This window comes from Corvus kubaryi, unplaced genomic scaffold (genome assembly GCF_017639235.1).
Source record: "Corvus kubaryi isolate FWS band 111438036 unplaced genomic scaffold, C.kubaryi_AGA036_p1.0 37193, whole genome shotgun sequence".
Classification (NCBI taxonomy): Eukaryota; Metazoa; Chordata; class Aves; order Passeriformes; family Corvidae; genus Corvus; species Corvus kubaryi.
In genome coordinates, this window is record NW_024581055.1 from 381,533 (window position 1) to 392,341 (window position 10,809).

At 68.6% G+C, this 10,809-nt stretch overlaps 2 protein-coding genes across 4 annotated transcripts in view; one reads left to right on the plus strand and one right to left on the minus strand.

Moving 5' to 3' along the window:
- The window catches only part of PTPN23 (protein tyrosine phosphatase non-receptor type 23), an 11,299-nt gene extending 5,618 nt beyond the window's left edge, over nt 1–5,681 (plus strand). Inside the window, 13 exon segments of the mRNA XM_042022271.1 lie at nt 318–627; nt 948–1,102; nt 1,195–1,346; nt 1,597–1,776; nt 1,935–2,409; nt 2,411–2,680; nt 2,683–3,165; nt 3,167–3,916; nt 4,058–4,239; nt 4,430–4,534; nt 4,624–4,762; nt 4,837–4,950; nt 5,031–5,681. Coding sequence (XP_041878205.1) covers nt 318–627; nt 948–1,102; nt 1,195–1,346; nt 1,597–1,776; nt 1,935–2,409; nt 2,411–2,680; nt 2,683–3,165; nt 3,167–3,916; nt 4,058–4,239; nt 4,430–4,534; nt 4,624–4,762; nt 4,837–4,950; nt 5,031–5,579 — 3,864 coding nt within the window. The 3' untranslated portion in view covers nt 5,580–5,681.
- Nucleotides 5,682–5,730: 49 nt separating this feature from the next.
- Nucleotides 5,731–10,809, minus strand: part of LOC121661764 (SREBF chaperone) — a 41,564-nt gene continuing 36,485 nt past the window's right edge. For 2 of the 3 annotated variants that reach the window (XM_042022273.1, XM_042022272.1), the window contains exons 18-23: nt 10,485–10,570; nt 9,783–9,865; nt 8,823–9,007; nt 8,495–8,575; nt 7,662–7,868; nt 5,731–7,042 (exon numbers count right to left, since the gene is read on the minus strand). In XM_042022273.1, coding sequence (XP_041878207.1) covers nt 6,797–7,042; nt 7,662–7,868; nt 8,495–8,575; nt 8,823–9,007; nt 9,783–9,865; nt 10,485–10,570 — 888 coding nt within the window. In that variant the 3' untranslated portion in view covers nt 5,731–6,796. The remainder of the gene's footprint in view (nt 7,043–7,661; nt 7,869–8,494; nt 8,576–8,822; nt 9,008–9,782; nt 9,866–10,484; nt 10,571–10,809) is intronic. The other variant, XM_042022274.1, reaches the window with a different exon arrangement.

Below are 10,809 nucleotides of genomic sequence, written 5' to 3' on the forward strand. Positions count from 1 at the left end.
TGGGGCTGGGGGTTCTGGGGCTGGCACTGCTCCCTGCCTGGGGCTGGGGGTTCTGAGGGTGGCACTGCTCCCTGCCCAGGCTGTTGGGAATGTTCTCACCGATGGCTGGTTCTGTGCTGGCATAAATTCCTGAATCCCAAAGCATTTTCCCTGTTGGATGGGAGGAGGGATGACCCCAAGGGGATGGGTGCCCACGAGCCCAGCATGCCAACACCTGGGCTGCCGTGTCCCTGCCTCTGGCTGCCGGGTTTATTCCTGGAGCCGCTGTGTCCACGCCTGGCCCAACCCCCACCAGCCCCCCCCCCCCGGTCCCCCCCGTGCTCTCTGGGGTCTTCACCGACGTGGAGGCGTCGCTGAAGGAGATCCGGGACCTGCTGGAGGAGGACGAGGCGCAGGAGCGGAAGCTGCAGGAGCTGCTGGGGAGGGTCCCGCCGGCGCCGGGGTCCCCCCCGGGGCTGGCCGAGGTGAGCAAGGAGTGCTCCAAGTACCTGGAGCTGCACGAGAAGGCGAGTTTCACCAACACCGAGCTGCACCGCGCCATGAACCTGCACCTGGGCAACCTGCGCTTGCTCGGCGGCCCCCTGGAGCAGGTCCGGGCCGCGCTGCCCACCCCCACCCTCTCCGAAGGTGAGTCCTGGCCTGGGGGGCTGGACGAGGCAGGGCTGTCCCCCTTGTGTCCCCCCAGGGGAGTGGCAGTGCCCCTAGGCTGGGGAGGAAGGGCTGCCCTCCCTGTGCCCCCCTCGGTCCCCGTGTGTCACCTGGCACTGGCACGGTCCGTGTGAGGGGGGTGGGGGCTTGTCCCCCGGGAACGTGCAGAGTGGGTCCTGTTTGGGGACAAAGGGGACAGAGAGTGTCCCAGCCAAGGCCTGGCTGCGCAGATCCCACCCCGCGGGTTCCCTGCGGTTCCTCGGGATCCGGCCCCGCCCCTGACCCCGCCCCACCCCCAGACGACAAACAGGTGCTGCAGAACCTGAAGCGGATCCTGGCCAAGGTGCAGGAGATGCGGGACCAGAGGCTGTCCCTGGAGCAGCAGCTGCGGGAGATGATCCAGAAGGACGACATCACCACCTCGCTGGTCACCACCGACCGCTCCGAGATGAAGGTGGGCTTGGGACACCCCCTGTGTCCCACTCAGGGACCGCTCTGTCCCAGGGCCCTGCAGACCCTCCCGTGTCCCCTCCCGTGTCCCGGCAGAAGCTCTTCGAGGAGCAGCTGAAGAAGTATGACCAGCTCAAGGTGTACCTGGAGCAGAACTTGGCTGCCCAGGAGAACGTGCTCAAGGCCCTGACTGACGCCAACGTCAAATACGCGGCCGTGCGCAAGGCCCTGGCCGAGGTGGAGCACAAGTGAGTGGGGAAGAGGGGTCCTGCTGCCCCGGGGGGGTCTCAGTGCCCAGGAACAGCCCTCACCCTGGGACAGGTGTGGGGCCACTGCCAGCTTCTCCTGTCCCACCGCACTGCCAGGGCCGTGGTGGCTTTGTCCTGTCCCTGTGCCCAATCCCAGCGGGAACTGGAGGGTTCCTCAGGTGCCTGGAGCCAGTGCCCGCCTTTACGCTGGCACTGCATCCCGCTGAGCCCCTCCGTGCCCCTCTCCCAGGTGGAACACAACCGTGCAGACCCTGGTGGCCTCCTACGAGGCCTATGAGGACCTGATGAAGAAGTCCCAGGAGGGGAAGGATTTCTACACGGACCTGGAGGGGAAGGCGGCCAAGCTGCTGGAGCGGGCGCGGGCCGCGTGCCAGGCCAGCGAGGCGCACCGGCAGCAGCTGCTGGAGAGGTGGGTGGGCACAGACCCGGGCTGGGGGGCCAGTGAGACCCCCGGGGGGTGAGAGGGGCCTGTGGGAGCTGTGGGTGGTGGCCTGGGGGGCTCCTGGGGCCCATGGGGCAATGGTAGGGCAGCACCCGGCCCCACACTGAGCCCCCCTGCCCCCTCAGGGAGCTGAAGAAGCAGCCGCCCCCCCGGCCCACGGCCCCCAAGCCCCCCCTGCAGAAGAAGCCACTGGAGCTGGAGGCCGGGGGCCCCGAGGCCGCCGAGTTGGGCTCCCTGGTGCTGTCGGAGCTGCCGGAGGAGCTGCGGAGCCTTCCCCCGGAGCTGCTGCCCGGGCCCCTGGCCCAGCTGCCCCCCCCAGCGCTGGCCGCCCTGGCCGGGGGGCTGCGGGCCCCCGAGCCCTACATGCTGCCCGGGGGCGTGGCCAGCGCCCCACTGCCCCCCCTGGCCCCCACGCCCCCCTTCCCGGGGCACTACCGCCTGCCCGGGCCCCCCGCCGTCCCCAGCCCCTTTCCTCCCACCGGGGGCGTCCCGGGGCAGCTCCTGCAGCCCTCGGCCCCGGCCGGGCCCGCCCCCAGCTCGGCCGCCCCTCAGCTCTTCCCGGCCGCGCCCCTGATCCGCGCCCCGGGACAGCCGGGCTTTGGGGGGGGGCCCCCACGTGCTGCCCCCGCACTCGTCCCCCCAGCACGGGCCCCTGCCCGCCCCCGCCTACGGCCTGGGCCAGCCCGGGGCAGCCCCCGGCCCGCTCCGGCCCCCCGTGCCCGGGGCAGCCCCCGTGGGTGCCCAGCCGGGGGTGGGTGGCCCCGAGCCCCCGGGCACACGCCCGGCCACCACCACGGTGGACAGCGTCCAGGCCCCCATCTCCCGCTGCCCCGGGCCCCCCCCCGGGGACCCCCCCCGCCCCCCTTCCCCTACACTGCGGGGGGGGTTCAGCCCTTCGGGGCACCGGCTCAGGCCCCTTTTCCCCCGGCACAGCCCCCGCCCGCCTTTGCCCAGGGCCACCAGCACTTCCCCCCAGGTCCCTTCATGCCCCCGGGCCGAGCCCAGGCCCCTCTGCCCTTCCAGCAACCCCCCCGCGTCCCCCAGGCCCCCCCCGCCCCGGTCCCCCCCCAGCCCTTCCCCGGTCCCGGGGGGCAGCTGCCCCCCCCGGCCCCGGGGCAGGCCCCGCTGCCCCCCCAGCTCTACCAGCTCCCCGGGCAGGACCAGCTGCCCCCCACGGGCCTCGCCCCGCACCCGGGGGCCGTGCCCTTCCCCAGGACCCCTGCCCAGAACGGCCCCCCGGCCCTGGGGGGGCTCCAGCCGGTGCCCCCCGGGTCCCCCCCGCTGCCCTTCTGCCCCAACCCCGCCCCCCCCCAGCGCTCAGCTGCCCCCCGGGACCATGGCCCTGGGCCCCCCCGCGCCCGCCCCGCCCAGCCAGGCCCCCTCTCCCGGCCCCGTGCCGGGCCCCGTGGTGGTCCAGGGCCCGCTGGTCCCGTCCCCGGCCCCGTCCCCGTCCCCAGCCCTGCCCATGCAGCCCCCGGCGCCGCGCCCCCCTCCCGCGCTGCCCCCGCCGGGCGCCGGGGACTCGCCGTTCCCTCGGCAGAGCCCCTGCCCCGCCGACCTGCTGTCGTCCAGCCCCGAGAGCCAGCCCGGCGGCTCGGCCGCGCCCGGGGGGCTGCTGCAGCCCACTAAGGCGGGGCTGCAGGAGGGGCAGCGGCCCCGGGCCGTGCAGCTCATCGAGGCCGACCCGTACGCGGAGCCCGAGCGCGTCCGGCGGCTGCTGGCGGAGCTGGAGCAGTTCCGCGCCCTGGCCGAGCGGCTGGAGCGGCCCGCGCCCGGCGGCGGCTCCGAGCTGGACGCGCTCTGGAAGGAGCTGCAGGAGGCCCAGGAGCGCGACGCCCGGCAGCGCTCCATCGCCATCGCCCGCTGCTACTCCATGAAGAACCGGCACCAGGACATCATGCCCTACGACCGCAACCGCGTCGTGCTGCGCTCGGGCAAGGACGACTACATCAACGCCAGCCGCGTGGAGGACCTGTCCCCGTACTGCCCCGCCCTCATCGCCACCCAGGCCCCTCTGCTCGGCACCGCCGCCGACTTCTGGCTCATGATCTACGAGCAGAAGGTGTCCGTGGTTGTCATGCTCGTGTCCGAGCAGGAGCTGGACAAGGTGCGTCCTGTCCTGGGTGCAGGGACGGCCGGGCGGGGCCCCGGGGTTCGGACACCCTACCCGGTGCCCGTGGCCGGGTGTCAGCAGGCCCTGTGGGTCCCGAGGGTCCCCGGGGTGTGCTGACGGCCCGTCCCGCGGCAGAAGGTGCTCCGGTACTTCCCGTCGGAGCGGGGCCAGCCCGTGGCGCAGGGCCCCCTGACCCTGGTGCTCACCAGCCTGCGCGTGACCCCCACGCACGTGGAGCGGATGCTGACGCTGCAGTACCGCGACCAGAGCCTCAAACGCACCGTGGCCCACCTCCAGTTCACCTCCTGGCCTGAGCTGTACGCGGAGGGGCGAAGGGAGGGGGCTTGGGGAGTCCCGCTGCGGTGGGGGAGGGTGGGGGGCCCTGGGAGCCCCGATCGGGGGCAGGTCCGGGACCACAGCTCCGGAGTGGGGGAGGGTGTTTGGGCAGCCTCCGAGGGGGGCTGAGTGCAGAGAGCCCCCGAGCCAGTGTGTGCTCCGCACCCCCAGGGGCCTGCCCGACAGCAAGGGGAGCCTCCTGCGCTTCATCCAGGAGGTGCACGGCCATTACCTGCACCAGCGCCCGCTGCACACCCCCGTCGTGGTGCACTGCAGGTGAGCGGGGCCGGGAGCTCCTGAGGGGGGGGGAGAAGGGCTCCCCTCTCATCTCCCGGGGCTGTCACGGCTCGGGGGTCTCTCCGCAGCTCCGGCGTGGGCCGCACCGGCGCCTTCTGCCTGCTCTACGCCGCCGTGCAGGAGGTGGAGGCTGGGAACGGCATCCCGGACCTGGCGCAGCTGGTGAGGCGGATGCGGCAGCAGCGCAAGCACATGCTACAGGAGAAGGTACTGCGGGGCTGCACCCCCGGGCGTGGGGCAGGGGCTGCGCCCTCGGCTCTCACCGTGTCCCTTCCCTGCAGCTGCACCTCAAGTTCTGCTTCGAGGCCGTCTTGCTCCACGCCGAGCAGGTGCTGCTGCGCCACGGCGTGGGCGGCCCCGCCCTGACCAAGCCCCCCAACAGCACCTCCCCCAAGGTGGGTGTAGGAGGGTGTCGGGGGCTTTTGGGGAGCTCTGCCATTCCCAGGGCTCACGGGGCCGCTCTCCCCCCCCCCAGCTCTACCTCCAGCAGGACCCGCAGGACCTGGTGCTGGGGGGGGATGTGCCCATCAGCTCCATCCAGGCCACCATCGCCAAGCTCAGCATCAAACCGGGGGGGCCCAGCACGGAGCCCGGGGAGGGCTGGGGGGTGGATCCTGCCCCCGCTCCAGACCCTGTGGATGCTGAGGTGCCGCTGGTGATTCCTGATGGCGTCGTGGACGGTGTTGGTGCCCCTGGCCCCGAGCCCCCCGCCCTGAGGCCGCCCCTCCCCGAGCCACCGGGTGACACTGAGAACAGCAACCACGTGGGGGGGGAGAGCCCCGAGGGGCCGGGGGGGCCGCCAGAGCCCCCCGCTGCCCCCCCAGCCTCCTCCTCCTCCTCACTGGAGCTCTTGGCCTCGCTGACGCCCGAGGCCTTCAGCCTGGACGCGTCCCTCAAGGGCAAACAGCGCATGAACAAGCAGAACTTCCTGCAGGCGCAGCCGGGCGAGGGGCTCCGGGGGCCCCGGCCCAGCGACGACCCCCTCAGCATGCTCGACCCCCTCTGGACCCTCAACAAGGCGTGAGGGGGGCGGGGGCCCCCCGGCCCCCAGCCCCACTTTGTTTGACTCCAGGTAGAACTGACTTTTTCAGCTATTTGCTACTAAAATAAAGCGAGTTTATCTGCAGGGCCGGGCCCTGGTGCTGCCGGGGGCGGGGGTCAGGGCTGAGCCAGGCTCGGGTTAGTTCCGTTTAATGGATGTTCCTGCACACGTTATAAAACACGATCGGTACAAAAAGCGTCCCCTGTACAGCACAAAGGTACAGCTGGGCGAAGGCCACCCGCGGGGGGCTGGGCCGGGGTCCCGGGGGTCCCCCCTGCCCCGGGCCGGCGCCGCCTCTACAATCACCGGGGGTCAAGAACAGACATCATCGGCAGTTCGGGGCAGGGCGGGGAGCCCCGGCCTGGGGCGGGGCTGCAGCGGAGCCCGCAGAGCGCCCGGGGAGGGGAGCGGAGCCGCAAGCCCGTGCTCGGGGGAGCCCCGGGTGCTGCCCCGTCCCTGGCTGTGCACCTTGGTCCCGCTGTGCCCCCGCTCGGGTCCCTCCCCAGCAGGAGGGGGCGAGGGCTCCGCCCGCTCCCAACCTGAGAAAAGCCTCCTCTGGCCCCGCAGCGGGAAGGGGGGGAGGAGGAGGAGGAGGAGGAGGAAGAAGGTGCTATTGCTGCAGATGGGGCGCAGGAGGGAGCCGGGCAGGGCAGCTGTGCCAGGGCACGGCGAGGGCAGCACTGCCGGGGGCTGGACCCCCGCGCCCCCTGCCCCAATAAATAACTATTTACAGGGTATAAATAAATAGGGCGAGGGCTGCTGCGGCCCCGGGCGGGATCAGGCAGGGCCCTGCCGCGCCCTAAGGCACGTGGGGGCCGAGCCACGCCCGGGAGGGACCGGTCCCGGCCCTCTCCCGGCTGCCACCCGGGGCCGGGGCTGGCCGAGGGCTGTTGTGTGTCCTGGGAGCGGTGCTGGGCTGGGACAGTCACTGCTGGGTGCCCAGCCTGGGAGCCACCACACTGTCCCCCCTCCTGCCCTATCCTGCCCCCGTGTCCCCCTGCACCGTCGCGCTGCCGGGGAGTCCCCAGACCACGGGGAAGATGCTGCTGGACCAGGGAGAGCAGCGAGGGCGGCGGCCCCAGCTCGCTTGGTGCAGGAGTCGCTCCGGTGGCACGGATGGAGCCATGGAGCCGGCGGCCCCGTGCCCTCTCCGGCACAGCCCCGAGCCCCGCCTCAGTCCCGCCGGCCCCTCCTCCTGCTCAGTCCAACTTTTCCAGCACCGAGGGCACGTAGACCAGGCTGAGCTCGCTCCCGAAGTTGCAGACGATGGCGGCGTTCTCCAGCACCAGGATCTGCCGCGCCGGCTGCGACTCGTTGCTCTTGCCCAGGTAGACGGTCTGGAGCAGGTCTCCGTAGCCGATGTCCCAGAAGGACACGCAGCCCTGGCCGCCCGTCACCAGCAGGTTGTCGGAGATGACGCCCAGGCTGGCGCCGCAGCCCAGCTCCTGCGGGACAGAGGGTGGAGAGCTGAGCTCCAAGGGGCTGGAACGGGGCAGAGCCCTGCGGTGGATCCGGACTGTTCTGAGCCTTTGCACGTGACAGGGAAGCTTCCAAGCATGTGGAGCTGGAGTAGAGGCTCCTCAGCCTCCAAGCGCAGCAGAGGTGGTGGGGGCCAGGAAAACCCAGGAGGACCCCTGAGGCTGTGACGTGGAGCTGGGGAGCCTCAGCCTGGAGCAAAGGAGGCTCAGGGGGGACCTTGTGGCTCTGCACAAGTCCCTGACAGGAGGGGGCAGCCGGGGGGGTCGGGCTCTGCTGCCAGGGAACAGGGACAGGACAAGAGAAGTGGCATCAGGCTGTGCCAGGGGAGGGTGAGGTTGGACATCAGCAGGAATTTCATCATGGAGAGGGTGATTAGACATTAGAAGAGGCTGCCCAGGGCAGTGGAGGAGTCCCCTTCCCTGGAAGGATTTAAAAGCCGTGTGGATGTGGCACTTGGGGACACAATCAGTGGTGGCCTCAGCAGCGCAGGGGGGTGGTTGGACTCTGTGGTCTCCAAGAGCTTTTCCAAGCCAAGCAATTCCCACTTTCCTGGTTAACCCTCCCCAGCTGCCCCACAGGTCCCACCTGCTGGATGGAGTAGAGCTTGATCCCCGAGCTGCGGTCCCAGATGCTGATGACGTCGTCCAGGCCGCTGCTGATGACACAGGACGTGGTGCAGGTCAGGGAGGTGACGTCCCCACGGTGGGCGAACATGTGGCTCACGCGGCTGCCCGTCAGCACGTCCCACAGGCAGATGGCCCCGTCCTGGCCGCCACTCGCCAGCACCATGGTCTGCAGGACACCAGGGCCAGTCAGCACCAGGGGACACGGTGCCACCGACACTCCTGGTGCTCCAGGCACTCCCGGTTGCAAGAGGTCACATGAGGGTGGGCTGGAACCCTGCACTGCCAGCCCAGGGGTTCCCTGCCTGTTCCGTGTGCTCGAGCAGGCTGGGGGGAACAGACCCCAGGTGCCCCAGGTGCAGAAGCACCTGAGTTCACTTGAGGTGGGAGAGCACCTGGGGGCACATGCTGGCTTAGGGAGCACATGGGGGGCTCCCACTCCTCCTCCCAGGGCCCAGGAGGCAGAGCCTCCCTGGGGGCTCAGGCCCTGTTTCAGCCCTGCTCAGCCCTGCCTGGCAGTGCAGGAACAGGGATTCCCTGCTCCAAAAGGACAGGAAAGCAAGAGATCTCTAGGGGAAGAGATTGCTGAGCTGACAGTGAACTGGAGGAAAACTCTGGCTTGGCCAGAGAGAGATGGAGGGACCCAGGTGGGTGCCCTTGGCTGAGCCACTGGCTCAGGGCTGGGACCAGGGATGAAGCCAGGTATGGGCCAAGGTATGATCTCAGGGGTGGGCTCAGGTATCAGCTCAGGTGTGAAGGCAGGTGAGGGCTCAGGCCCAGCAGCTCCCCCCGTACCTGGTCGATGTACACGGCTGTGATGGCTCCCGAGTGGCCCTGCAGGGTGAACAGGCAGCACGAGTCCTCCAGCCGGAACACCTGGGGCAAGAGAGACTGGAGTGAGGCTCTGGGGCCAGACTATCTTTAAGATAGTCTTGAAGAGCTTTTCCAACCTCAATGATTCCATAATTCTCTGAAGTCACCCATTCCTAAGGCATGAGGGTCCCATACCCAGCCCTTCCAACTCCTCCAATGCCACATCCAGGCAGGTGAACAGAACCCACGGAGCTTCCCGAACTCCCCCGCCCTGTGTGCTCCCCCAGCCGGCTGTCCCTGTCCCCCTCACCCTGAGGGTGTGGTCCTGGCTGCCGGTGACAAGGCGCCCGGCCGCGGCCTTGAGCGCGGTGATGGGTTTGTGGTGCGCGCAGGCCACGCTGTGGGTGAGCTGGCACCGCACCGCGGCCCCGCGGCCCAGCTCCGGCGATGGTGGGAGGCTGCTCCTGCCCGGGGCACCTGCGGGGACACAAACACCTGAGCCAGGGTCAGGACACCTCGGGATGCTGTGCCTCAGGGGGCTGGGTGCTGGGCTTTAGGGAATCTGGGGCTGGTACTGCAGTGAACCCTCTATGCTCAAGAACAAGTGGAGGGAGGGTCTCAACAGGGTCAAAGAATTCCAGACTGGTTTGGGACAGAAGTGACCTTAAAGCCCATCCAGTGCCACCCCCTGCCTGTCCTGGGCAGGGACACCTTCCACTATCCCAGGTTGCTCCAAGCCCCATCCAACCTGGCCTTGGACACTTCCAGGGATGGGGCAGCCACAGCTTCTTCAGGAAATTCATTCCAGTCCCTCACCACTCTCCCAGGGGAAGAATTTCTCCCCTATATCCCATCTCAATCATCCCCTCTATTGTGCTCCAGAAGCAAAGGAACCCTGTGCTCTAACCAGTCACCCCCATGGGCCAGTCTGGGCTGTGCTGACATTGTGCCACGGCCTCGGGCTGTTCCCGGGGTGGGAACAAGTGAGACAGAGAAAGGAGTGAGAAGTGGAAGGAGGTAAGGGCAGTGCTGGCCCCGGAAGCACATGGGAGCCTCCGGCCCTGTGCCCTGGGGAAAACCAGCATGGGGATGGCGTCCCAGCACAGAGAGCTCCCACAGCACCCCTCAGCTCAGCACAGCTCCGGGTGCTTTGGAGCAGCTACCACCAAAGCTGAAGTGCGTGTGAGGAAGACTCAGCTACGAGGAAGAAGAGGGAGGAGGGAAAGGCAGGAGCCCAGAGCAGTGCACTGACATTCCAACACCCGCTCACCTCGGAACTGCAGGTGGTTCAAGGCTGTGTGTGTCTCCAGAGAGAAGAAATCCAAGGAGCCATTCAACCGGGCAGCCACGATCCTGAGGGGGAGATGTGGGGGGTGAGGAGAGGCCCCTCCCCGAGCCCCAAACCCGGACGTCCCCTGGGCCGAGCGCAGACCACCCGCTCCCGGGAGGAGGCTGCACAGAGCTGGGCTGGGAGACTGGACACAGCTCCGAATGGACTGGACAACGGCAGCACCTCTGGAACAGCAGCGATCCAAAGGTATCCCAGCCCTGAAACCCTCTGGATATTCAGCTACTAGAAAGACTGAGGGCTGAAGAAGTGGCTGCTGGAGCAGACCTGGAGCCAGGAAAGCTGGTGAGAGGTGGATACACAGAATGATTAAGCTGGATATTGGGCTGGATATCAAGAAAAGGTGGTTGGGCACTGAGCAGGCTCCCCAGGGAATGGTCACAGCTCCAACCCTGCCAGAGCTCAGGCAGCATTTGGACAATGCTCTCAGGCATAGGGTGGGATTTTTGGGGTGTCTGTGCAGGGCCAGGGGTTGGACTCCATGATCCTTGGGGGCCCCTTTCAGCTCAGGGTATTCCATGACCCTGATTCTAAGGAGGAGACTTCTCAGCTGAGCCTCTGCTGCCAGGAGCTGCCGTGGAGGTTGGGGCTGGGGATCTTCCCAGCACTTGCACAAGGAGTTACCTGTTGTTGAGGAAGACGAGGGCCGTGATGCCGGATTGTCCTTCATCATTGCTGCTGCGGAGGGTCCCCTCGATGGCATCCCACACCTGGGGGAGGAGGGGTCACTGCGGTGGCACTGGCCAGAGGAGCACTGAACACAGGGAGTCTGGGATCCTGAGCAGGTCCCTGTGCTCTGCTCCCAGCCCCTGAGCTGAGTGAGCAGGTCAGAGCTCCCTGTGCTGTGCTCCCAAGCTGTGTGACCTGCCTCCCATTACTGCATCCTATTACTGCATCCCTGCTTCTCACCTCCAGCTTCCTGTTACTGCATCCCTGCTCCTCACCTCCA